The 26,558-nt window shown below is 41.2% G+C and overlaps 1 protein-coding gene across 3 annotated transcripts in view; it reads left to right on the top strand.

Annotated features, from left to right (window-relative positions):
• Positions 1–3,690: 3,690 nt before the first annotated feature.
• Positions 3,691–26,558, top strand: part of NME8 (NME/NM23 family member 8) — a 54,818-nt gene continuing 31,950 nt past the window's right edge. The window contains exons 1-6 of one of the 3 annotated variants that reach the window (XM_013059997.2): positions 3,691–3,911; positions 4,648–4,687; positions 4,766–4,823; positions 5,021–5,127; positions 10,636–10,707; positions 15,834–15,950. In XM_013059997.2, coding sequence (XP_012915451.1) covers positions 4,655–4,687; positions 4,766–4,823; positions 5,021–5,127; positions 10,636–10,707; positions 15,834–15,950 — 387 coding nt within the window. In that variant the 5' untranslated portion in view covers positions 3,691–3,911; positions 4,648–4,654. The remainder of the gene's footprint in view (positions 3,912–4,647; positions 4,688–4,765; positions 4,824–5,020; positions 5,128–10,635; positions 10,708–15,833; positions 15,951–26,558) is intronic. The other 2 variants (XM_045089642.1, XM_045089643.1) reach the window with 2 other exon arrangements.

The raw sequence follows: 26,558 nt of genomic DNA, 5'->3' as shown, positions 1-26,558 counted from the left end.
GTTCAGCTCAAGCTGGTCTGAGCGGCCTGGGTAGGCTGGAGGTCTGGTCAGCTCAGTTGTTATCTCTGGAAGGGATTTTGCTTTCCATTTGGCTGCGTTAAGAGCTAAGCTGGAAAGAAGAGCTCAGGGAACAGTGTGGGACAAAGGTCAGTGAGAGCAAGCAAGTATGCAGTAAAGGTCAGGTCCTGGGAGCTGAGCAAGGTTGACTGGATAAAAATACAGCTTATGGATATAGACTTTTGAATGCTAACAGTTTTAAACCACAGGGAATCTCCAAGATAGTTGTGTTGGGTCCCCAATGTTGGGTCCCCCAATAATGGGTCTGTGATTAAAGGAGTGAGACTGATACATAGTGAAGGTCAAGCAAAGCTTTATTTCGTGCCAAGCATCAAGAATCAAACTGACCGGCCGGGGCCACGCCTCTTACAGAGAGGGCGACCCCTCCCTGCTTCACAGACTAACTTTTATAGAGCAAAGGCCATGTGCTTGGGCCTGGCCACACACAGGTGGCAAATGAGATTATAACACACAGAGAAAGGGGCACAGTCATGCTAGGTCACACATAGGTGACCAACTGAATTACAATTTACCGTATAGTACACATTTGAACTAGCCTATCACCTTGGTGAGAATTGGCCAAAAGGCTGGGCCCACACTCCTTGGTAGCTAGGGAGACAGTATGCACGCTTGACTATTTGGACGTCTCCACCTGGCCTGACTCAACCCCGCATTCGGGCTATTATCTCCACCTGACCTGACCCACCCTTGTATTTGGGCTTCGTTACCTGGGACTGGTATCGCAGACTTGGTTTTAAATAAGTTCCCCTGGGCGGGGTGGGGGGTAGGGTAGGGTCAATTTACGTTTTACTGCATAAACGACAAAATGGCTGTTCAACCGAGGTGGGGCCGCTCTGGCTAAATAGGCCCTTATATTTGTAATAAAAATAATTAAAGTCACTAAAAGCACAAGATATTTTAATAACTTCGTAAAATAGAGGAAAACAGGATACAGAAACATGTCCTATTTCTTTTGCTCATGCTGGAAGGAGCGCCAGTCCTCTCATCTGGCCTCGTTCCCTTCTGTGCTCTCCCATCTCTTCAAGCTTTATTTCTCTATTTCTTCAACCTTTGCTCTCCTGACTTTGAAAAATCACCCTTTCAATACAGTGTAGCCAACCTCTTCCACTTTATTGAATGGTAGTTAAAACCAGCCCACGGTCTTTGGCAACGTCCCTTCTCTTCATTTTTAGGTTTCTGGAAAGAGCTGTTGATTCTCTTTGCCTCCACTTTCTGTCTTGACATTCTCTCTTCCAGCAACTTTCCCCAGAAGACTCCACTGAAAACATTCTCATGACATCAGCATTGACTTCTTTGCTGTTTAGTCGACATAAGCAACATTTAATTTGACCTTTGTTTGTTTGTTTTATTTGACCACTTTGCAGCATTTGGCAATATTGACAATTGTTGGCTTTCCATCATCTCATCCTTTGATTTCTGTGACATCACCTGCTCTTGGTTCTTCTCCCATTTTGGCTATTCCTTCTCAGTTTCCTTCATTAGCTTCAATTTCTCTGTTCCTAAATGTTGACGTTCCTAGTGCACCCTCTTGGGGCCTCACTTTCTCAAATGCCATACTTTCCTGGGCCATTCAACTCTACTCTTCTGTCCTTTAAATATGCCAGTTATCTGCAAATCTCTATCTCCTGCCCAGTTATTTTGTAGATATCTTGATTTTCTATCTAGTGGTCCCCAATGTGTTATGCACACCTTCCCTGAGGTGTGCAAAATACTCTGTAAGCTTCCAAGAAGTGATATTGCTGATTGTGTTTATTTTCTAATCTGAGAAATGGGGATATTATGCTTTGTTATTATTTATATATTCATTATCAGCAGTGTCCTTGTTATGGAACCTGGACTGGATCCTGGCGGAAGAACCAAGTGGCACTTGGAGACCTTGGAGGATGGGAGGTTAATTTAACACTGGCGAGCTCAGAGGAGAATGATTTCCAAAGGTCTAAGACCCAAGCACAAGCAGGGAGGGTAAATTATACCCTTCTACTTCCGCATACATGGTACTTTTGGCGCGAGCAGGGAACAGGGTAGGAAAGAAGAACCCGGAAGGGCTTTGAGACAGGGACTGGAATTCCCTTGCTGGTTTGATCTGCCATCTTAGTTTTTCCCTTATCATCCTCAAGGGCTTCTTTGTCCTCTCATTTCAGGGTTGTACAGCATATGCTTTGTCTCTAGGTTTCAACCACCCACCTATATGCAAAGGCACTGGATCTCAAGTTCCGTTCAGTGTTTCTTATAGGGAGCCAGTCACACATGGTCACGTCCCAGCTATGTGTGGCCATTGATTCCCCTCTCACCTTTCACCTTTAACTCCTGAGTTTTAGCAAATCCTAAATCCAATTAGTATTCCTGAATGATGATGACAGGCTCGCATGTCTACTCTAAAACCACTCATGGATCCATAGTGCAGAATATCATTTATACTTACTACATATACTCTGTAGTGTTGGCCAAGAAGTCACTACAATGCTCCAAGAAGCTTGGGAAACAGCGTGTCATCAATCCAGACCAGCTGAGATTAGGCCATTCTATACGTGTCACATTATGCCCAAGCTGTTAATTTTATTAAAATAATAATAAAAAATCATGATCATAAAATAGGAGAATCTTTTCAATAGAGAGTACCTATGAAAATATTTTTCCCACATAGACTTTCAGTGGTTATCTCATGGGAAAGCTTATTTTTATTTTGCAAAAAGAAAGTGTTTCAAATTTGAGGACATGTGCTCATCACTATTTTGCTATCTAACATGTATTTTAAAACATAATCAACATTATCTGTTTGTTCATGATTACAGTGCTATTTTTTAAAAAGATTTTATTTATTTATTTGACAGAGAGAGATGACAAGCCGGCAGAAAGGCAGAGAGAGAGGAGGAAGCAGGCTCCCTGCTGAGCAGAGAGCCTGATACGGGGCTCGATCCCAGGGCCCTGAGGTCATGACCTGAGCAGAAGGCAGCGGCTTAACCCACTGAGCCACCTAGGCGCCCCTACAGTGCTATTTTAGAACAGTGAGAAAATTACTTTTTGAAACAACTCATGGTAAGGAGATAAAACTGTATGAAAACCGGTATTTAGACATGTTTTTGTTTTGAACATGATTTTAATGGTGAACGTGGCCAAGCATTTATTCATGTTTGGAATCTGGCAAGTCGTGAATGAATTGCATGTATGAATTGGCTATGAATGCTAGACCCCGGCAAAAATCAGTGAAAACATTCTGTAAAAATCTATTGACTTTGTGGAATTTGCAACAGAATATTGTACACTTTATAATTATTCGTTACTTGTTGTCACACATTGTTCTTATTTATGCCAGTAAAATTGATCATGATTCGTAGTAATTTCCAAGAGAGCTAGTTGTTAACATCTACCAGCACACCAGTGATTATGTCTGTTGTCACAGGAGAACTTCTGTCAACCTGCAGGTGGCAAACGCACCCGTAGCATAGGGGGCTGTCCGGCACTGAGCAGAGAGGTACAGGGGCTCCGGGCAGCGGACTCCCCCACCCCTCCCACCCCTGCCACCCACCCCCCATCCCCTATCCCTCCCACCCCCATCCCCCAACCCTCCCTCGCCTATACCCCCCCACCCCCCACCCCTTGCGGGTGTGGGAAGAGCAGCAGGACTCAAGCTCTTAGTGGTCCTGGACCTGCGCCCTGGGGGAGCTTCGAGGCACCGCCCCCGCGGGGAGGGCCAGGCTCGCGGCGTGGGTGGGGTGGCCACGGACGTTGGCCCCTCCTCCTGATTCCGTTTCAGGGTCCTCTTTCTGCCTCTTTCCCGGGACCAGCGTGGACCGACGTCCAGACCGTTAGATTTTTACCTGCTCTGCGCCCAGGTACTCGGACCTCTTGGATCCGTGCTCACAAAGGCCGCAGGCCTCATCCAGGGGCTGGTTTGGATCCTCGGGGGCCTCTTCCCTCCGGTTCTTGTCAACGTCGGAGTGTAGCTTGGAGGAGCACCTGTTGTGTGTTAAGCTTGTTGGAGAATCCAGCACCTTTACCCGGGATGGATTTGGTTTTGTCGTCCCGAATAACTCCTTTATTTTGTGCTAGTCCCGCTGTCACGCGCGCGGGCCACCACACTGAGCGCCCCCGACCCCCCGGAGTGGGCCGTTAGGGCCTCACTGACTTAACTCTCGTTCTGATGTGCTTGCTCAAGACCACCCTAGGGTCTTGTTCTACTCATGAAACCTCCGTGAGGAGGGACCCGAGGAGAATCCGTGGTCTGGTCACAGTCAATTAACACATGTGCAAATGAAAATAGACAGAACACCCCGTGAAACTTGAGGAAAAGAAAACTTTGTAAGGAACTGTACCTTGCAACATTCTTACCTTGCTTACCTTACATTCTTACCTCTTACTGGGAAAAGAAAATAACAGGGCAGAGCCCCCTGAGGAATCCCTCGGGGACCCGGGCTCCTCTCTCCCTAGAATGGGGAGAGTGTATATTCTGATACCATCAAAAGAAAATTTCTGTGGGGCATTAAGATGCTGCTTGAATGCGTAGGGAATAACATCATTTAAATTTCCTCTTAAACGTTTTCTACCTGTCTTCCCTTTTTCCCATGACAGGGGATACATGGCGGGCAAAAAGCGAGAGGTCCAGTTACAGGTGAGCATGACCTACCAACAGTCTTTACTAGGGGCGTTGGCACTTGAAGACCCCTTGACAGCGGTCTCCTTTTTGCAGGCAGTCGTCAATACTCAAAGCCTGTGGGATGAGATGTTGCAGAACAAAGGCCTAACAGGTACTGGGGTTCTCCTGGTTGTCGGGCCATTTGGGAACCTTAAGCCTACCCTGCCCCCAAATCTATTGGTTTTGCGGAATTTGCACCTCCCCACTAAGAGTGTAAAAACCTGCTTCATCTGCCGCGTGCAGCGTTGGGATGAGCTGCTATTCCAGATTCTTTGACTCTGTTTTTTCATAAATATTATCATCTCCTAGTGATCGACGTTTACCAAGCCTGGTGTGGACCTTGCAAAGCAATGCAAACTTTATTCAGAAAATTGAAAAATGAGCTGAACGAAGACGAACTTCTGCATTTTGCTGTAGTAAGGATTTCATTTCCAATAAACGGTTATTTTCCTGATACTTCCAAGTGTTTAAATATTGTCTTTAAGGATCATTTTATTTTAAACAACCTGCCAACTCTTCAAACATGGACAATATTTACTTGGCAGTTTTACTGTATGTCTAGTTCTACCGGATCTGAGAACTATCACGATTTTTATCCTGTCTCCCACCATGTTGAGGTTGTTTACTATGATTGCGAACATCAAAAAGTATACATATGGATGCCTGTCTGTTGATCTGTGTTTTTTTTTGTTTTTTGTTTTTTTTTTTTCACTTGACTGTTTGTTCAGTGTGTGTCTTTTAGAATCTGGGCTATAAATGCTGTTTACTGGATAGCATTGGGATGGTCTCTGGGCACTTAACCCAGTTACCAGTTTTCCAGTGGTAGTGATTTTCCCTTCCCTTGTCACCAAGATGTGACGAGGGATTAAAATGTTATGGCTAAACTTACTGGGCTTCGTTGTATTGATTATTCAATTTGTCCACATCAGGTTACCACCTGCTTAGAGCTTTGATATCTGATACAGTGGCCACTAGATGAAAACGGCTTTTGAGCACTTGAGATGTGGCCGGTGCCACTGAGGAACTGAATTTTTAACTTTAATTTATTTAAATTTAAATTTAAAAACTGATAACCAATTCAGGAATTATAAAACTTTTTAAGTTGTTTGGGACAACTTGGTATGTGCATCTACTTTTTTGGAGTATACTTTTTTTTTTTTTAAAGATTTTATTTATTTACTTGACAGACAGAGATCACAAGTAGGCAGAGAAGCAGGCAGAGAGAGAGGGAAGGGGAAGTAGGCTCCCTGCTGAGCAGAGAGCCCGACTCAGGGCTTGATCCCAGAACCCTGAGATCATGCCCTGAGCTGAAGGCAGAGGCTTAACCCACTGAGCCACCCAGGTGCCCTTACATTCTTTATAGGACTACTTTTCCTTAGTTCATGGTTACGTTAAGCAGCCTAAGGCTTAGAAAACTCACCTCATTATTTTTTCTCTGCAAGAGAAAAGGTGGCTGTATACAATTGTTAAATCTTTTTTTTTCTTTTTTAAAGATTTTATGTATTTGTCAGAGAGAGAGAGTGAGTGCACAATCATGGGAAGCAGCAGGCAGAGGGAGAAGCAGGTTCCTTGTGGAGCAAGGAGCCCATGTAGCATTCAGTTCCGGGGCTCTGGGATCAGGACCTGAGCTGAAGACAGACACTTAACCTACTAAGCCACCCAGGTGTCCCTACAATTGTTAAATCTTTTTATCCAGAGGTTGACTTTGTCTTCTGAAGTAAGAGTGTTTCAGTTTTTGAAAGGGCGACCATCTGTAACAGCCAACTTCATTCTGAGCCACCGGAATGGATCTGGAATATGATTTGAGACTCGATCCTTGGCAGGGAGGATAAATGGAGTTTAGAGGACACAGGATGGGGCCTAATGGAGATTGCCAGATACAGTAGACACAGGGTTGGTATAGAAGTTGAGAAACCATATCAGGAGGCTCTAACAGTTGGCAAATGGATTGAGAATCAAGGTAGAAAATTCTTTTGAGTCCTGGCAGTTGGCATAAGGGAACTTCGTCTGGGAGTGGCAGGAGTGCAAGTTCATGGGCTAGGAGCCATGGGAAAACTCCAGTGTCTAAAAGGGAAATGAGGTCAGTGGGGAGAAACCAACAAAAAGGTAGGCTCCCTGCACCCCTGTCAGGCTACCTGGAAGGGAACATGGGCATAGGAAGGTAAGGCAAGCAGTCCTTAGAGACTGAGGTGTAACTTGATGCTGTGTTCCCTAGTGCTTTAGAGGCATTAAATCCCTCTTTGTAAACCTGGATAATATGTGCAGGCCAGGCACTGCTGGTAGTGCTGGAGGGTGGGTGTGGAAGGGGAATTAGAGTGCATGATGGGTGGACACCCTATTCAGCTCACCTCAGAGCTGTGTGATGATGTAGGTCTTAACGTTGCTCTCTCCCAGCCCAGTGACTTCCAGCTGTCCTCGTAGTAGTACCCCAGAGGGACAGAATTCCTCAGTCGACTCCACAAGGAATCTTTTCTGTTACTATAGCCATCCCCCTGGGAAGTGCTAGTAAGTTCTTCCCCAAAATCTGTTCATATTACTCTCCATAATACTAGCATCTGTTGAATTTAAGAACAAAGAATTTTGTGCCTGCCTGAATGGTTTCTCTGGTCATGTTTGACTGCACTCAACAATAGCATATTTGTATAAATTGATGCTGTTTTTTTTGCTGTGGCATGCCCATAAAGGATGATAAAAATGCATTTAATCTCAAAACCTCCATCGGGAACAGCCTATGAGGTTGAAATCACCCTAGGCCAAGTGGCCAGTATAATTTTTTTGTTGTTACGTGTCCTTTTTAAAAGACTTGAAGACTTGTATTTTTTTTAAAGATTTTATTTATTTATTTGACAGAGATCACAAGTAGGCAGAGAGGCACACAGAAAAAGAGAGAAAGAAAAGCAGGCTTCCCACTGAGCAGAGAGCCCGATGCGGGGCTCGATTCCAGGACCCTGGAATCATGACCTGAGCCGAAGGCAGAGGCAGAGGCTTTAACCCACTGAGCCACCCAGGCACCCCTTGAAGACTTGTATTAACATTGTACCTATACATATAAAATTTCAGTGAATATTCTTTATTGCAGTTCTTGTATAATATTATTAAGTGCTCTAATTGTTAATACTTTACTATAATATAAACATTGTAATGATTATGCCTATACTACTTTTAAATATATACTTTAACTTATGTCCTTAAATATTATAGATTAGTACCTTTCCCCTCCTTTCTTTTTTTCCCCTAAACTATGGAAGCTTGAAAAAAAAAAAAGAATAAAAAAAGCCATGTAGAATCCAATGTGCATAAAAAAGAGAGAGAGAGAGATTATAACACAGCTCCTCTGGCTGACAGGGCTGAAGGACCTTCTCTTGGCTTCCTTATAGTGTTTACCTCCACAAATCCCAGTTTGAAAACAATTGCCTTAGGTTGCAAAAACTGTCTCTTAGAGAAGACCCTACCAAGTAATCTCTTTCTGACAGCTGTCCCAAAGGATGCTATATTAATGTTGAGGAATACACTATTATTAAGTATATAATTGTTTATAATCAGTGTAGCACAACTTGATATTTGTTTTTTTTCCCCCAAGTTCTTATTTAAATTCTAGTTAGTTGGGGGTCCTGTGTGGCTCAGTCATTTGTCACCATCTCAGGGTCCTAGGATTGAGCCCCGCATTGGGCTCTCCACTCAGCAGGGAGTCTGCTTCTCCCTCTCTCTCAAATAAATAACATCTTAAAAAAAAAAGAAAAGAAATTTTAGTTAGTTAACATAAGTGTAATATATAGTTTCAGGTGTAGGATTTACTGCTTCATCACCTATCTAGCCCATCCCCCTGCCATGAACCCTCCAGCAACCCTCAGTTTGTTCTCTATAGTTGAGTCTGTTTTATGGTTTGCCTCTCTCTCCTTTTCCCTCTTATGTTCATCTGTTTTATTTCTTAAATTCCACATACAAGTGAAATCATATGGTATTTGTCTTTCTCTGGCTGACTTCCTTTGCTTAGCATGATACTGTCTTGCCCTGGGGTGCCTGGGTGGCTCAGTTTGTTAAGCTCCTGATTTTTGATTTCACAGGTCATGATCTCAGGGTCATGAGATCCAGCCAGATTTGGACTCTGCTCTTAGTGGGGGTTTGCTTGAAATTCTCTCTCTCCTTTGTCCCCTCTTCCCTTCATTGCTCTCTCTCTCACTGTCTGTCAAATAAATAAATAAATCTTAAAAAAATACTCTCTACTTCCAGCCATGTTGTTGTACATGGCAAGATTTCACTTTTTTAAAGAAAAGACTTTTAGAGAAAGAGCACAAACAAAGAGGTGGGTAGGAGGGGGCAGAGGGAGAAGGAGTAGAAGACCCCGCATGAGCAAGGAGCCCAATGCAGGGCTTGATCCCAGGACTCTGGGATCATGACCTGAACCAAAGGTCAGATGCTTAACCAACTGAGCCATCCAGGCACCCCAGGATTTTATTTTTTATGGCCTAGTAATATTCCATTGTGTATAACTTCTTTATCCATTTATTGGTTGATGGACATTTGGCTCTTTCCAGAATTTGGCTGTTGTTGATAATACTGCTGTAAACTTTGGGGTGCATGTATACCTTCAGATCAGTATTTTTGTATCCTTTGGGTGAGTACATAGTAGTACATTGCTGAATTATAGGGGAATTTAATTCTAGTTTTAAGTTCTTAGGAACCTCCGTGCTGTTTTCCAGAGTGGCTTCCCAATCTGCATTCCCACCAACAGTGTAAGAAGGTTCCCTTTCTTCACATCCTCATCAACATCTGTTGTTTTCTATGTTGTCAATTTCAGCCATTCATGAGGTGTTGGCTCATTGTGGTTTTGATTTTTATTTCCCTGATGATGGTGATGTTGAGCTTCTTTTCATGTGTCTGTTGGCCCATTTGTAGGTTTTCTTTGGAGAAACATCAGTTCATGTCTTCTGTGCATGTCTTTACCAGATTATATATTTTTTGGATGTTGAGTTTGACAAGTTCTTTATAGATTTTGGATACTAGCCCTTTAACAGATATGTCAATTGCAAATTCAAGGGATGAGGCAAACCTAGGGTCTGCCTGCTACCTACCATCTTAGCTCCCACCAGGACAACTTAAAATTTGTGAGAAAAATTTAAGAAAATTGCAAACATTAAAAAAAAAAAAGGCCTTGAAATTTGACAGACAGTTCAGTCAAGATGCATGCAAGATAAGCTCCTTTTTTATTTTAATTTTTTTTCCTTTGGAGCTTACTTTCAAATTTTTATAGAAGTATGGCCCCATGACTAATGCAGAAGGAAGGTGACATGCAAAGGGGAATATGAAACATTATAGATCTGATCACAAGACGTGAGATGGAGGGCGCCTTGCCTGGGTGGCTCAGTTGGCTAAGTGTCCAGCTCTTGATCTCAGCTCAGGTCTTGATCTCAGGGTTGTGAGTTCAAGCCCCATGTTGGGCTCCATGCTCAGCACGGAGCCTACTTAAAGAAAAAATGAAGTGAGAGGCCCATATGATGGTGGTAATACTGATACTGAAAGGGACAATGGAGTTCCCAAGAGAAGGGCAGTTAAAGTTCCATGTGGAGCAGGAGAGGATATACAGCAGGAGGGAGCTAGACAGTTCTTGGAGAAGGGAAACTTGACCTGGGTTGGAAAAGGAAGGACAAGAGCAGATAAGGAGGGGGGAAAGTGTGGAAAACCAGAAGTAGGTAAGTTTAGTTGCAGGTTTGGGTACCGCAAAGGTGAACAGTGAGAAGTAAGTTTGAGGCCAAATGATGCATGGCCTGAATCTCCAGTGTATGCAATTATAACATATTCAGAAAATGGTGTAGTAAACATAAAAATAAAAATTTTATGTGATCTGCATTTTTTCAGCATAGTGTATCTAGTGACTTGGATATAGTTTCCTCTATTATTATATGAAATTTTTATATTTTTTTCAGGCAGAAGCTGACAACATTGTGACTTTGCAGCCATTTAGAGATAAATGTGAACCTGTTTTTCTCTTCAGTGTTGTAAGCATAATATTTATCACCTCAAATATGTGATCAGATTCTAATTTACAGTTAAATAGCAAGTAGCATTATAAAATTACCATGGAACTATTTTCTGATTGTAGTAATCATAGATTTCTTTTGCCTTATCTTTGCTTGTCTATTTTTTAAAATTTAATTTCTTTTCAGTGTAATGGAATTCATTTTTTTTGTACCACACCCAGTGCTCCATGCAATATGTGCCCTCCTTAATACCCACCACCTGGCTCCCCCAACCTCCCACCCCCCTGCCGCCCCTTCAAAACCCTCAGATTGTTTTTCAGAGTCCATAGGCTCCCATAGTTCATCTCCCCCTTCCAATTTCCTTCAACTCCCTTCTCCTCTCCATCTCCCCATGTCCTCTGTGTTATTTGTTATGCTCCACCATATGATAATTGTCTATTAATATATTTCATAACTTGTCCTCTAGGAGCATGTAATGGGTTGAGGAGGTTAGACAATCATGCACTGCATTGATCAGAGAAAATAAAAATAAAATGGTATTTAGCTTTTCTGAGGAAATAATCAGAGATTTGTGTGATGAGTTGTTATTTACGGGAGTAAAAAATTGGAAATTTCTTTACTACTCAGTAGCAGAGAATTGGTTCTAAGTATTCATGCATGCTAATACAAGGACACAGCTGTCTGATTACTATTAGTAATGTATGTTCCTCCTGTCTCCGCATGTACAAATGTGTAGAAAGAAGAGAGAAAGAGCAATTCCCAGATTACCAGTAGTAGCTTTCTGTATATGGGGAAAGGATGTAGAAGTTAAGTTTTTTTCTTGGTACTTTTTTTATATTTTTCCCAAATTCTATGATGAATACACAACCTTCATGATCAGGAAGACATAACAAGTGCTATTTTCCAGAAGGAGAGTATTTACAGTTCAAAGCTGTGTGACACAGAGTGTAGCTACTCTATAGAACTAGAGAGTTGGGTAGAGTAAGGAAAGGTTTCCCAGACAGGGCTTGGGCTCTTCTTTTACTATTGGATACTTGGATTATTATTTTTTTGTATTGGAAATCATTATTTTATTTAAATTTTTTTAAAAGATTTATTTATCTCTTTGTCGGAGAGAGAGAACACAAGTAGGGGAGCAGCAGGGAGCCCAATGTGAGACTCAGTCCCAGGACCCTAAGATCATGACCCTAGCCATAGGCAGATGCTTAACTGACTGAGCCTCCCAGGCATCCCCAGAAATCATTATTTTAAAAACACTTCTTGGATATAACGTTTTGCTTCTATGAAATAACGATTTTGCAACAATTTCAAGGAATTGAATTACTGGGTTCATTGAGTTTTGAAAATTGCATTGCAGATTTTGCTCTAAGTTGGACATGTAGAATTTGGTGATTTAGGTGAGGGGTCATCCAGCTCTTCTGATAAGGGCCAGATAGTATTTTCAACTTTGGCAAAATATAGTCTCTGTGCTGGGTCATTGTTTTCTCACCCTTGGCCTAGACATGGTTTAGGGAACCAGAGTGAATAACATGCAAAAATAGGCTTGGTGGGCTAATATTAGGAACAGTGAGGAGACTAGTAGCAGTTAGGAATGTGGGACAGGAAGAGAGACGGGGCAGGGGGACTGTCATGTAGAGTCTGGAGCTCTGGGACCACCACCCTGCCCGGTTGTGTAGCTCTGATCAGGAGACCATACCCACCCTCCTTAACAGGCCCATTCAGTCTGCATTGTCTTATCTGCAATCCGTGCCTGGACTGTAAGTCCTCCCTCCCTTTCAGCCCTGTATAGCTAGCTCATCCTTCTCATGCTCAGAATATTTTTTTCCTGACCAGTTCTCCCAGTTCTCTACCACCTTGCAAAGCCTTTCACTGTGTTACTTCTGTAATTGAGACGAGCGATTAGCACACTTTCTAAGATCTTTCATTATGGCTTTTAGCCTTTACTCCATTTCGTTGACTTTGGTTAAGTGTCCTTACTTAGAACATACTTCTTTGGAGCCCAGAGTGATGACTGTTTACTCAGATTGTGTGTCTCAAGGCCAGGAGTAGAATTATATTCCCTTTATTTCTTCTTACGTCAATAACTTTTCCCCCCGCTAATTAGAGGTCTTTTCCTTGCTAACTTAGCTATTTGGCTAAACCTCCTTCTCTCCCCCACCTCATCCCCATCATTTACTGGTCTTTAGACCAGTCCTATCGATGACTGAGGACTTTGGCATGAGGACTCAAACATCTTTGAAAAACCCTGTCCTGCCATCCTTCCGGGGACCCTGGCAACCCACCCACATCCTGGCCTCTCAATCCTGACCTCTGCTGCCAATGAACTTTTCTCCAGGGCAGCTTTCAGCCAGTTGCTCATGCAGTCATGCTCCATATCCACAGTCATTCATCTAAGAATCTCCGTCTGTGCCCACGAAGCCACCAGCAAGCCCATTGCTTGTTTACATGGATATTTCCACAGTGGCTCTTCGTATTGCTCAGCTCACATAGCTGACGACAAATTCATCCAGCAAGTTTCAGCAGGAAGGTCTTTTTCAAGGGACATTAGAAAGTCTCCAAAACTGTAGGAAGGTTCCTTCTGGTGGGAAATGGTAAGTAGATCGCAGTATTTATTAAAACCTTTCTCAACTGGATCCTTCTCATTGCCCTTTGAAGGTGATGATCTATTTCCAGTTAAAAAAAATAATGCTTGGGGCACCTGGGTGGCTCAGTGGGTTGAGCCGCTGCCTTTGGCTCAGGTCATAATCTCAAGGTCCTGGGATCGAGTCCCACGTCGGGCTCTCTGCTCAGCGGGGAGCCTGCTTCCTCCTCTCCCTCTCTCCCTCTCTGCCTACTTGTGATCTCTCTGTCAAATAAATAAATAAAATCTTAAAAAAATAATAATGCTTAAAATTTTTTTTATTTATTTCTTTTCAGTGTTCCAGAACTCATTGTTCATGCACCACACCCAGTGCTCCATGCAATATGTGCCCTCCTTAATACCCACCACCAGGCTCACCCAACCTCCCACACCCCTCCCCTCCAAAACCCTCTGTTTGTTTCTCAAAGTCTCTCGTGGTTTGTCTCCTCCTCCAATGTACCCCAAATGACTTCTCTCCATTCCCCATGTCCTTCATGTTATTCCTAAGGAATAATGCTTTTTTTGGATGCCTCTCTCCAAGTACCACCAGCTCTCTCCTTTGTCTCACAGCTAAATTTCACAGAAGAGTTTGAATATTTATTTTTACTCAATTTTTTCCACATCCCATTAATGCCTCAACCCATTCCATCTGCCTTCTGTCCGATTTTTCAAGCAGATTTGCTGTTGCTAGTGTACCCAATTACCAGCCTATTATTACATAAATGGCCACTTTTAGGCCCATCATGCTATTCCTCTCAAGTGTATTGAATGTGGTGGCCATGCCCTAGGAGGGCGTGAAACATTGGTTACTTTTGACTTTGTTACTTGGTGTCCCTTTCACCTACCTAGGTGTTATTCCCCTCTATCTCCTTTGCAGGTTTACCTTTCTTTATCCAGCCCTTAAATATTTATCTTATCGTGCTATACATGCTCCCTAGAAAATTTCCTCCACACAGTTTCAGTTGTCACCACCTACATATCAAGAACTCTAAGTTTACCTCTTCAGCTGATTCCTATACTTTGAGCTCCAGACTTCTATATCCAGCTGATGCTTTGGCTTTCCCTCTGTTGCCTGAAGGGCCCTTCATAAAGGATTGGTCCAATACCAGACCCTCCCCACTCCGCCCTGCCAGGAAATGTGGTCTTCTAGGTGTCACCACATTGGGTGATTAATATCTTAATTTATCCACTTTCTTGACAGAAACAGAAAACTCAGCCTAGTGACATCTCTGTACATCACACCCAATCAACTCCAGACCTCAACTTGTCAATTTCACCACCCAAGTCTTTCTCATACTCATCTGTGTCTTTCCATTCTTTCTGTCTCCATCACCAGTGCCACAGGCTGAGCAACCGTCTCTCACCGTCATCTCTAGAATAACCCCTAACGTGTATACAAGTATCTTCTCCCCTCTAACTCTTTCTAAACATGGTAGGTGAAATGATCGTTATTTATTTTTTAAAAAGTATTTTTATTTATTTGAGAGAGAGAATGAGAGAGGGAGCATGAAAAGGGGGAGGGTCAGAGGGAAAAGCAGACTCCCCGTGGAGCGGCGAGCCCGACCTGGAACTCCATCTCGGGATTCCAAGATCATGACCTGAGCCCAAGGCAGTTGCTTAACTAACTGAGCCATTCAGGTGCCCTGAAATGATCTTTGACAATTAACAGTTCAAATTGTGGTCACTGGCTCTGTTTAAACATGCTTAAGGCTTCCCACTGCACTTAGGTTAAAAGCTGTGTGATTCCGAGACCCACAGGCCTCTGCATGGTCTGGCTCCCTCTTGCAATTAGGCTTCATCTCATACCATGCATCCCCTCACTTTCTTGGCTGGTCTTCTCATTTGCCATATTCCCTTCTGGCCTCAGGACTGTTGCACCTCTATTCCTTTTGCCTGGAATGTTCTTTCTTCTCCATTTTGCCTTGTTATCCCTTACCCATCCTATATGTTTTGACTGAAGAATCCCTTCCTGGTAACGATAAGCAACTTTGCTGATCTCTTTGACCAGGACACATTCTTGTAGATGCTCTCAGTGCTTTGTACTTGGTGGTACTTGTCAAGGTTGTTATATTACATATGTTTATCTGTGTTTTTTTTCTCTTCTTTTTGGTAATTTAATTACGCCACATACCAGGATTGCTGTTCCATACCATCATGCCTGGAACAGTGCTAGTAAACAGGTTTTTGTGAATATGTGTTGAAAGATGGACAAAAGGGGGCATAGTGTAAAAAATAATTAGGGAAGGTAATACTGGGCAGCCTGTATAGAACCATCAAACATAATGCAGGGATGCTTTGCCTTTGGTTGTAGGAGAACAGATATTGTGGAGGGAGAATTCAAAGAGCTGGGTTTTTCAAATCGAGACGTAATTTCCCATCACTAAGACTTTATTTTAAAATGGCTAATTATAATAGCTAGAAAGGATTGGTAGGGTGTGGGGCTGGGTGGGATGACTTCGTCAAGTTGAATACCAGACTTTTCCTAAAAATGGAAGTTTCCTTCATGCTTTCTTTTCCCGTATAGAATGGCAAAATTATTGCAAAGATCCATGGTGCAAATGCACCACTTGTTAATCAAAAAATTATTAACTTGGTTGAAGAGGAGAAGAAAATTGCAGCAGGTGAAATGATTCGACCTCAGGTAATACTTCACAGTTTTATTCTTAAAAAAGTGCATTACATATTTTTTGTTGTATTTTCCCAAGTTTTATGACCATCTAGGTGTCTGAATGATACAGACTTTCTGGGAGGTATTTTGGAAATATGAATCAAAAGCCTTAAAAAACTCCTTATCCTTTGACTGAACAATAACACTCCAATAATTTTCCCAACAAAGATAATAAGACAAATATAGAAAAGAGCACTTATAGCACAGTTGTCTGTTATTAAAAATTTGGTATCAGTCTAAATGTCGAGCCACCCCCAGGTGCCATGGTGTCTCTTTTGGTTAAGCATCTGTTTTCAGTTCAGGTCATGATCTCAGAGATTTGGAATCAACCCGAGAGCCTGCTTCTCCCTCTCCCTTTGCCCCTCTTCCCTGCTCGCGTGCTCGCTCTCTCTTGCTCTCTCTCAAATAAAACAATAAATGTCCAGCATTGCTGAGCAAGTTCCATAAGATGTCTGTAATTTTTGTCGTAAATTATACAAATCCATGCAGTGGAATATTATTTAGTGTGTTCTGGCTCAGGACTTACTGTTATGGAAAGAGGACCAAGATCGATTGACAAATGAAAACAAGACATCACTTTGCTAGGACACTTAGAATAAGATCCTGTGTGGGAAGTGTATCATTTATGTAATGGAAGGTAAACTATTTAAAAATTAAGAAAGAAGCTACAAAGCATGTGGAGGTATGGACATAATAGTATTAGAAAGGAAGCCACAGAGGAAAGTGATCAGAAATACAGGCAGATAAGGAAGAGCTACCAGTGTTGGGGAAGTGAACACGTCAGAGCTTGCGCATGTGCTCATATGCACACACAATACATCCACGCACGCCAAACCGACCACAAGAGCAAAAAGGGAAAGTATGAACTTAAAAAGTGGAAAGTAGAGACAAGTAATACTGAAAAATAGAAAGAAGAAGGTACAGGTTCAAGGTTGTATTAAGTATTTGCTATAAAAAGTTTCAGTTTAAATAAGGAAAGGATTAAAAAAATTGATAAACAGACTTAGGAATATTGGGTTAGCTCTTTGCATAAGAAATGTATACCATTTTCTCATATCATATACATAGATTACAGAGTTGGATATGAAGAAACAAGCATGAAAGTATTAGAAGAAAGTACTCGTGAATGTTTGTATTGCCGTAGGTTGAGGAAGGCATTGTAACCATAACACAAGAGATATCAAAAAAGGAAAACTTGATAGATTTGATATTTAAAACCTTGAAGTGCACCCTAAAATGTAAAAGGAAAACAGCAAACTGGGAAAAATTCTTGTACTCTATGTCAATGTGCTAATACCCATACCACGCACAAAGTTGAGTGAGTTGAGTGTTAAGAAAAAAATGATCTTTTGGGGAATTTACACTTATAATAGTGATTTTTCATATCAAAAGACATTTTTCTTTCCTTTGCTTTTCAGGTTTTCTTATTTGTCAGGGAATCTTCTCCCTTCCCTTTTCTTTGTGTCTCCCTTTCACTGCTGCACCCCTCACCCCATTCCCACTTGTTTGTGAAAATTGTAATAACTAGGAATTACTGAGGAGCTGCTGCTTGCCAAGATTTTAAAAGAGATATCCTCATTTAATATAGACAGAAATCTTTCCTTCGTAGTTATATTGAGATATAGCTGACAAATAACATTGTATTAATTGAAAGTATATGACATAATGATTTAATATCTGTCTATACTGTGAAATGATTACTGAGTTTAACATGTGTCACCTTCCCTAGTTAACAGTTTGTTGTTGTTGTTGTTGTGATGAAGACTTTCAAGATCTACTCTCTTAGCAACTTTCAAGTATACCATACAGTATTATTAGGTATAGTCACCATGCTGTGTGTTATACTGTTAGAGCTTACTTACCTTATAACTAGAGGTTTATACCTTTGGGTACATTCACCCAGCTCCTCCACTTCCCACTCTCTACCTCAGGTAACTGCCATTCTGTTCTTTGTGTTTATGAGTTCAGTGTTTTGTTTTTTTTTTTTTTTTTTTTTAGATTTCACATAATAGTGAGATCGTATAGTATTTGTCTTTCTCTGTCTGACTGGTCTCATTTAGCATAGTGCTCTCTAGGTCCGTAAATAGTAGACTTTCCTCCTTTGTTATGTCTGAGTAATATTTCATTGCATACATATGCCACATTGTCTTTATCCACTCATCCATTGATGGACATTTAGGTTTTCTGCATATTTTGGCTATTGTGGGTATGCACACAACTTTTTTTTTTTTTTTTTTTTTTTTAAGAGAAAGAGACAGGAGAGGGGCAGAGGGAGAGAGAGAATCCCAAGCAGTCTCCAACCACAACTGCCTGGAGCTTGTGTGGGGCTCTATCCCATGACCCTGAGATCATTACCTGAGCTGAAATCAAGAGCAGGACGCCCAGCAACTGAGCCATCTGGGCGCACTCACACATAACTCTTTGAGATAGTGATTTCATAGTTGATCATAGTAGTCTCTTAAGATCCTTTGTATTTCATGTGATATCTTTTTAAAAGTGTTTTCTTGCATATCTTTTTCTTTTAATTAATTAATTTTAAAGATTTTATTTATTTGACAGAGATCACAATTAGGCAGAGAGACAGAAGGGAGAGAGGGGTAAGTGGGCTCCCTGCTGAGCAGAGAATCTGATGCAGTGCTCTATCCCAGGACTCTGAGATCATGACCTGAGCCAAAGGCAGGGGCTTAACCCTCTGAGCTACCCAGGCGCCCCTGCCTCTTGCATTTCTAATTTTATTTATTTGAGTCCTCTTTTTTTCTTCACAGTCTAGCTAGCTCAGGTCATGATCTCAGAGTCCTGGGATTGAGTCCTACATCGGGCTCTCTGCTCAGTGGACATTTTATTTTTTTAAAAAACCAGCTTTCAGTTTCATCGAGTTTTCTATTTATCTATGTAGTATCCATTTTATTTATTTCTCCTCTGAACTCTGTTATTACTTTCATCTATTAACTTTGACTCCATTAGGTCTCGTTTTTTAGCTTCTTAAAATGAAAAGTTAGGTTGCATATTTGAGATCTTTTTTTTTTCTTAACGTAAGCATTTATCACTATAAACTTCCTTCTAGAACTCTTGTTGCACTTTGACAGTTTTGGTATGTAGTATTTCCATTTTCATTTGTCTCAGGTACTTTCAGATTTCTCTTTTGATTTCTTCTTTGACCCATTGGTTGTTCACAGATTTGTGAATTTTCCAGGTTTCTTCTTGTAGTTGGTTTCTAGTTTCATACTGTTGTGGTGGAAAAAGATGCTTGATATGGCCTAACATGTGGTCCATCCTGGAGAATATTCCATGTGCACTTGAGAAGAATGTGTCTTCTGCTGCTTTTGGGTGGAATGTTTTGTAAGTGTTAAGTCCATCTGGTCTAACATATAGCTTAAATCCATTGTTTTCTTACTGATTTTTCTGTATGGGTGGTTTATCCAAATGTAGCTGGTTGCACTGAGCCCAACAACTGAACCCCTCTGATGGCTGCTGTAGTCAGGCTGTAAGGGATGTGTCCTTTGGGAACACCCACAAAGGCTGGGGTAGGTTGCCAGATGTGTGCTCAAGCCATGGACATCACCCACCTTCTGCAGGGCAAGAGGGAAGGTGCCAAGATCATGCCTGGTACCTGTCTTCCTCCCTGTTTGGAGAGGATCTGTGTTCATTTATGGGCTTGCCTCTTAGCCTACAGCTTTTGAGAGTTTCAAATAGGCTTCTTTCAGAGAAAACTGGGCGTCAGTGAGTTGCCTGTGCACCGAGTCCTGATGGGATAGCCACAGCCTGTCCTATTCAGCCTGTTAAGAACTGTTTGTTTACTCTCGCCTTTTGGGACTCATGGACACAAACTGTATTTGGCTTTCAGAGGTAGGGATTTGGGGGACTTAGCTCTCAAATGGAAGTCTTGAAATTTGGCACATAATAGGGTGAGTCTAAACCCAACTGTGTGTCACTGTGGTGATGGTGAAGTTGATGGTGAAGTTGTGTCTGAAACTCTTCTACTCTCCTACCCGTTTCAATATGGGTTTTTCCCCGCCCCTCATTCACCTGACATGTGGCAGTTGCTTAGCCTTTCTCTGGATTTCTTTCAGGGGAAAATTTTTTTTATATAGAGCTGTAGATTTGGTGCATTTATGGGAGGAAGTTAAGTTCAGCCTTTTATATTGCCATCTTGAATGGGAATCTCAAGAAATCTTATGAGAGATGGGGCACCTGGGGGGCTCAGTTGTTAAGCATCTGCCTGTGGCTCAGGTCATGATCCCAGGGTCCTGGGATCAAGCTCCGCACTGAGCGGTGCAACCGGCTGCCTGCTCAGTGGGAGGTCTGCTTCTCCCTGTCCATTCCCCTTGCTTGTGTTCCCTCTCTTGCTGTTTCACTCTGTCAAATAAATAAATAAAATCTTTAAAAAACTCAAAATCTTATGAGATAGTTACAAATAATAAGACAGGGATTTAAAAATGTTAAGTCATTTCCCCAAAAACAAACAGCTGGTAGGTGTTGATACCAGAATTGGATATCAGGCAGAGTAACTCCTAAATATATACTCTTTTTTTTAAATTGGCATACATGTTTTATTCATAATACCCTCATCAATTTAATCTCTGCATCATCTTTTTTTATTCCTAAGATAATTTATTTGTGCCTTCTTCTCTTTTTCTTTTTTTTAAAAATTTTTAATTTTTTATAAACATGTAATATATTTTTATCCCTAGGGGTACAGGTCTGTGAATCGCCAGGTTTACACATTTCACAGCACTCATCAAAGCACATACCCTCCCCAATGTTCATAACCCCCCCTTCTCCCAACCACCCTCCCCCCAGCAGCCCTCAGTTTGTTTTGTGAAATTAAGAGTCACTTATGGTTTGTCTCCCTCCCAATCCCATCTTGTTTCATTGATTCTTCTCCTACCCACTTAAGCCCCCATGTTGCATCACCACTTCCTCATATCAGGGAGATCATATGATAGTTGTCTTTCTCCGTTTGACTTATTTCACTAAGCATGATACACTCAGTTCCATCCACGTTGTCGCAAATGGCAAGATTTCATTTCTTTTGATGGCTGCATAGTATTCCATTGTGTATATATACCACTTCTTCTTGATCCATTCATCTGTTGATGGACATTTAGGTTCTTTCCATAGTTTGGCTATTGTGGACATTGCTGCTATAAACATTCGGGTGCACATGCCCCTTCAGATCACTACGTTTGTATCTTTAGGGTAAATACCCAGTAGTGCAATTGCCGGGTCATAGGGCAGTTCTATTTTCAACATTTTGAGGAACCTTCATGCTGTTTTCTAGAGTGGTTGCACCAGCTTGCATTCCCACCAACAGTGTAGGAGGATTCCCCTTTCTCTGCATCTTCACCAGCATCTGTCATTTCCTGACTTGTTGATTTTAGTTATTCTGACTGGTGTGAGGTGATATCTCATTATGGTTTTGATCTGTATTTACCTGTTGCTGAGTGATATGGAGCACTTTTTCATTGTCTGTTGGCCATCTGCATGTCTTCTTTGCAGAAATGTCTGTTCATGTCCTCTGCCCATTTCTTGATTGGATTATTTGTTCTTTGGGTGTCAAGTTTGCTAAGTTCTTTATAGATTTCGGACACTAGTCCTTTATCTGATATGTCATTTGCAAATATCTTCTCCCATTCTGTCAGTTGTCTTTTGATTTTGTTAACTGTTTCCTTTGCTGTGCAAAAGCTTTTGATCTTGATGAAATCCCAATAGTTCATTTTTGCCCTGGCTTCCCTTGCCTTTGGCGATGTTCCTAGGAAGATGTTGCTGCGGCTGAGGTTGAAGAGGTTGCTGCCTGTGTTCTCCTCAAGGAATTTGATGGATTCCTTTCTCACATTGAGGTCCATCATCCATTTTGAGTCTATTTTTGTGTGTGGTGTAAGGAAATGGTCCAATTTCATTTTTCTGCATGTGGCTGTCTAATTTTCCCAACACCATTTATTGAAGAGGCTGTCTTTTTTCCATTGGACATTCTTTCCTGCTTTGTCAAAGATTAGTTGACCATAGAGTTGAGGGTCTATTTATGGGCTCTGTGTTCTGTTCCATTGATCTATGTGTCTGTTTTTGTGCCAGTACCATGGTGTCTTGATGATGACAGCTTTGTAATAGAGCTTAAAGTCCGGAATTGTGATGCCACCAACTTTGGCTTGATTTTTCAATATTCCTTTGGCTATTTGAGGTCTTTTCTGGTTCCATATGAATTTTAGAATTATTTGTTCAATTTCTTTGAAAAAGATGGGTGGTACTTTGATAGGAATTGCATTAAATGTGTAGATTGCTTTAGGTAGCATAGACATTTTCACAATATTTATTCTTCCATTCCAGGAGCATGGAACATTTTTCCATTTCTTTGTGTCTTCCTCAATTTCTTTCATGAGTACTTTATAGTTTTCTGAGTATAGATTCTTAGCCTCTTTGGTTAGGTTTATTCCTAGGTATCTTATAGTTTTGGGTGCAATTGTAAATGGGATTGACTCCTTAATTTCCCTTTCTTCTGTCTTGCTGTTGGTGTAGAGAAATGCAACTGATTTCTGTGCATTGATTTTATATCCTGACACTTTACTGAATTCCTGTACGAGTTCTAGCAGTTTTGGAGTGGAGTCTTTTGGGTTTTCCACATATAGTATCATATCATCTGCGAAGAGTGATAATTTGACTTCTTCTTTGCCGATTTGGATGCCTTTAATTTCCTTTTGTTGTCTGATATTGAGGCTAGAATTTCTAGTACTATGTTGAATAGCAGTGGTGATAATGGACATCCCTGCCGTGTTCCTGACCTTAGCAGAAAAGCTTTCAGTTTTTCTCCATTGAGAATGATATTTGTGGTGGGTTTTTCATAGATGCCTTTGATAATATTGAGGTTGTGCCCTCTATCCCTACACTTTGAAGAGTTTTGGTCAGGAAGGGATGCTATACTTTGTCAAATGCTTTTTCAGCATCTATTGAGAGTATGATATGGTTCTTGTTCTTTATGTGTTGTATCACATAGACTGATTTGCGGAAGTTGAACCAACCTTGCAGCCCTCGAATAAATCCCACTTGGTCGTGGTGAATAATCCTTTTAATGTACTGTTGAATCCTACTGGCTACTATTTTGATGAGAATTTTCGCATCTGTGTTCATCAAGGATATTGGTCTGTAAATCTCTTTTTTGATGGAATCCTTGTCTGGTTTTGGGATCAAGGTGATGCTGGCCTCATATAATGAGTTTGGAAGTTATCCTTCCATTTCTATTTTTTGGAAAAGTTTCAGGAGAATAGGAATTAGTTCTTCTTTAAATGTTTGGTAGAATTCCTCTGGGAAACCATCTGGCCCTGGGCATTTGTTTGTTTGGAGATTCTTGATGACTGTTTCAATCTCCTTACTGGTTATGGGTCTGTTCAGGTTTTCTATTTCTTCCTGGTTCAGTTGTGGTAGTTTATATGTCTCTAGAAATGCATCCATTTCTTCCAGATTGTCAAATTTTTTGGCGTAGAGTTGCTCATAGTATGTTCTTATAATTGTTTGTATTTCTTTGGTGTTAGTTGTGATCTCTCCTCTTTCATTCATGATTTTATTTATTTGGGTCCTTTCTATTTTCTTTTTGATACGTCTGGCCAGGGGTTTATCAATTTTATTAATTCTTTCAAAGAATCAGCTCCTAGTTTCATTGATTTGTTCTATTGTTTTTTTGGTTTCTATTTCATTGATTTCTGCTCTGATCTTTATGATTTCTCTTCTCCTGCTGGGCTTAGGGTTTCTTTCTTGTTCTTTCTCGAGCTCCTTTAGGTATAGGGTTAGGTTGTGTACCTGAGACCTTTCTTGTTTCTTGAGAAAGGCTTGTACTGCTATGTATTTTCCTCTCAGGACTGCCTTTGTTGTGTCCCACAGATTTTGAACCGTTGTCTTTTCATTATCATTTCTTTCCATGGTTTTTTTCAATTCTTCTTTAATTTCCTGTTTGACCCATTCATTCTTTAGAAGGATGCTGTTTAGTCTCCATGTATTTGGGTTCTTTCCAAACTTCCTCTTGTGGTTGAGTTCTAGCTTCAGAGCATTGTGCTCTGAAAATATGCAGGGAATGATCCCAATGTCTTGATACCAGTTGAGTCCTGATTTAGGACTGAGGATGTGATGTATTCTGGAGAATGTTGCATGTGCACTAGAGAAGAATGTGTATTCTGTTACTTTGGGATGAGATTTTCTGAATATATCTGTGATGTCCATCTGGTCCAGTGTGTCATTTAAGGCCTTTATTTCCTTGTTGATCTTTTGCTTGGATGATCTGTCCATTTCAGTGAGGGGAGTGTTAAAGTCCCCTACTATTATTGTATTATTGTTTATGTGTTTCTTTGATTTTGTTATTAATTGGTTTATATAGTTGGCTGCTCCCACGTTGGGGACATAGACATTTAAAATTGTTAGATCTTCTTGTTGGACAGACCCTTTGAGTATGATATAGTGTCCTTCCTCATCTCTTATTATAGTCTTTGGCTTAAAATCGAATTGATCTTATATAAGGATTGCCACTCTGATGTCCATTAGCATGGTAAATTCTTTTCCACCCCCTCACTTTAAATCTGGAGGTGTCTTCGGGCTTAAAATGAGTTTCTTGGAGGCAACATATAGATGGGTTTTGTTTTTTTATCCATTCTGTTACCCTGTGTCTTTTGATTGTGGCATTTAGCCCGTTAACATGCAGGGTAATTATTGAGAGATATGAATTTAGTGCCATTTTATTGCCTATAAGGTGACTGTTACTGTATATTGTCTCTGTTACTTTCTGATCTACGACATATAGGCTCTCTCTTTGCTTAGAGGACCCCTTTCAGTATTTCCTGTAGAGCTGGTTTGGTGTTTGCAAATTCTTTCAGTTCTTGTTTGTCCTGGAAGCCTTTAATCTCTCATTCTATTTTCAATGATAGCCTAGCTGGATATAGTATTCTTGGCTGCATGTTTTTCTCATTTAGTGCTCTGAATATATCATGCCAGCTCTTTCTGGCCTGCCAGGTCTCTGTGGATAAGTCTTCTGCCAGTCTCATATTTTTGCCATTGCATGTTACAGACTTCTTTTGCCGGGCTGCTTTCAGGATTTTCTCTTTGTCACCAAGACTTGTAAATTTTACTTTAGGTGACAGGGTGTGGGCCTATTCTTATTGATTTTGAGGGGCGTTCTCTGAACCTCCTGAATTTTGATGCTCGTTCCCTTTGCCATATTGGGGAAATTCTCCCCAATAATTCTCTCCCGTATACCTTCTGCTCCCTTCTCTTTTTCTTCTTCTTCTGGAATCCCAATTATTCTAATGTTGTTTTGTCTTATGGTGTCACTTATCTCTCGAATGTTTGTCCCTCTTTTGCTCAGTTTCTTTATTCTCTGTCATTTGGTCTTCTATATCGCTAATTCTTTTTCTGCCTCATTTATCCTAGCAGTGAGAGCCTCCATTTTTGATTGCACCTCATTAATAGCTTTTTTGATTTCAACTTGGTTAGATTTTAGTTCTTTTATTTCTCCATAATGGCTTTTATATCTCTCGAGAGGGTCTCTCTAATATCTTCCATGCCTTTTTCAAGCCCGGCTAGAACCTTGAGAATTGTCATTCTGAACTCTAGATCTGACATATTAGCAACATCTGTATTGATTAGGTCCCTAGCCTTCAGTACTGCCTCTTGTTCTTTTTTTTGTGGTGAATTTTTCCACCTGGTCATTTTTTCCAGATAAGAGTATATGAAGGAGCAAGTAAAATACTAAAAGTGTGGCAACAACCCCAGGAAAATATGCTTTAACCAGATCTCAGAAGAGATCCCAAATCGTGAGGGGGCGGGGGAGAAAGGGGATAACAAGAAGTCCAGAAAGAAAGAAAGAAAAAAGAAAAAAAAAAAGAAAAGAATTAAAAAAAGAAAACGAATAAAGAAAAGTATAAAAAGAAAAAAATATATATTAGATAAACTAGTTTAAAAACATTAAACAGAAAAAGGTTAAAGTTAAAAAAATTTTAGCAGAAGAACAGAAAAGAATTAAGAAAAAAAAATTAAATTAACTGCAAGACTAAAGAATCACAGGGAGAAAGCCATGAGTTCTGTGCTTTGCTTTCTCCTCCTCTGGAATTCTGCTGCTCTCCTTGGTATTGAAACTGCACTCCTTGGTAGGTGAACTTGGTCTTGGCTGGATTTCTTGTTGATCTTCTGGGTGAGAGGCCTGTTGTAGTGATTCTCAAGTATCTTTGCCCCAGGCGGAATTGCACCGCCCTTACCAGGGGCCGGGCTGAGTAATCCGCTCGGGTTTGCTTTCAGGAGCTTTTGTTCCCTGAGCGCTTTCCATAGAGTTCCGGAGGACGGGAATACAAATGGCAGCCTCAAGTGGTCTCCAGCCCGGAGGCGCCTAGATCCAGGGTCCCCACTCCTCAGTGCGCCCTCAGTGAACAGCGCCCAGTTACACCTGTCTGCCTGACCTCTGGCCGCGCTCTGAGCTCACCGAGCCTGTGGCTGGCTCAAGGTAACACTGAGCTATGATCTTACTGTCGGCTCTGTCTCTGTAGCCGCCTTTCCTGTTCCAATACCCGCAAGCTCTGCGACACTCAGACACCCCCGATCCTTCTGTGACCC

The sequence above is a fragment of the Mustela putorius genome, unplaced genomic scaffold (genome assembly GCF_011764305.1).
Source record: "Mustela putorius furo isolate JIRA1106 unplaced genomic scaffold, ASM1176430v1.1 tig00003845_pilon_pilon_pilon, whole genome shotgun sequence".
In the NCBI taxonomy this organism is placed as follows: Eukaryota; Metazoa; Chordata; class Mammalia; order Carnivora; family Mustelidae; genus Mustela; species Mustela putorius.
This window is presented reverse-complemented; position numbering and strand designations above follow the sequence as displayed.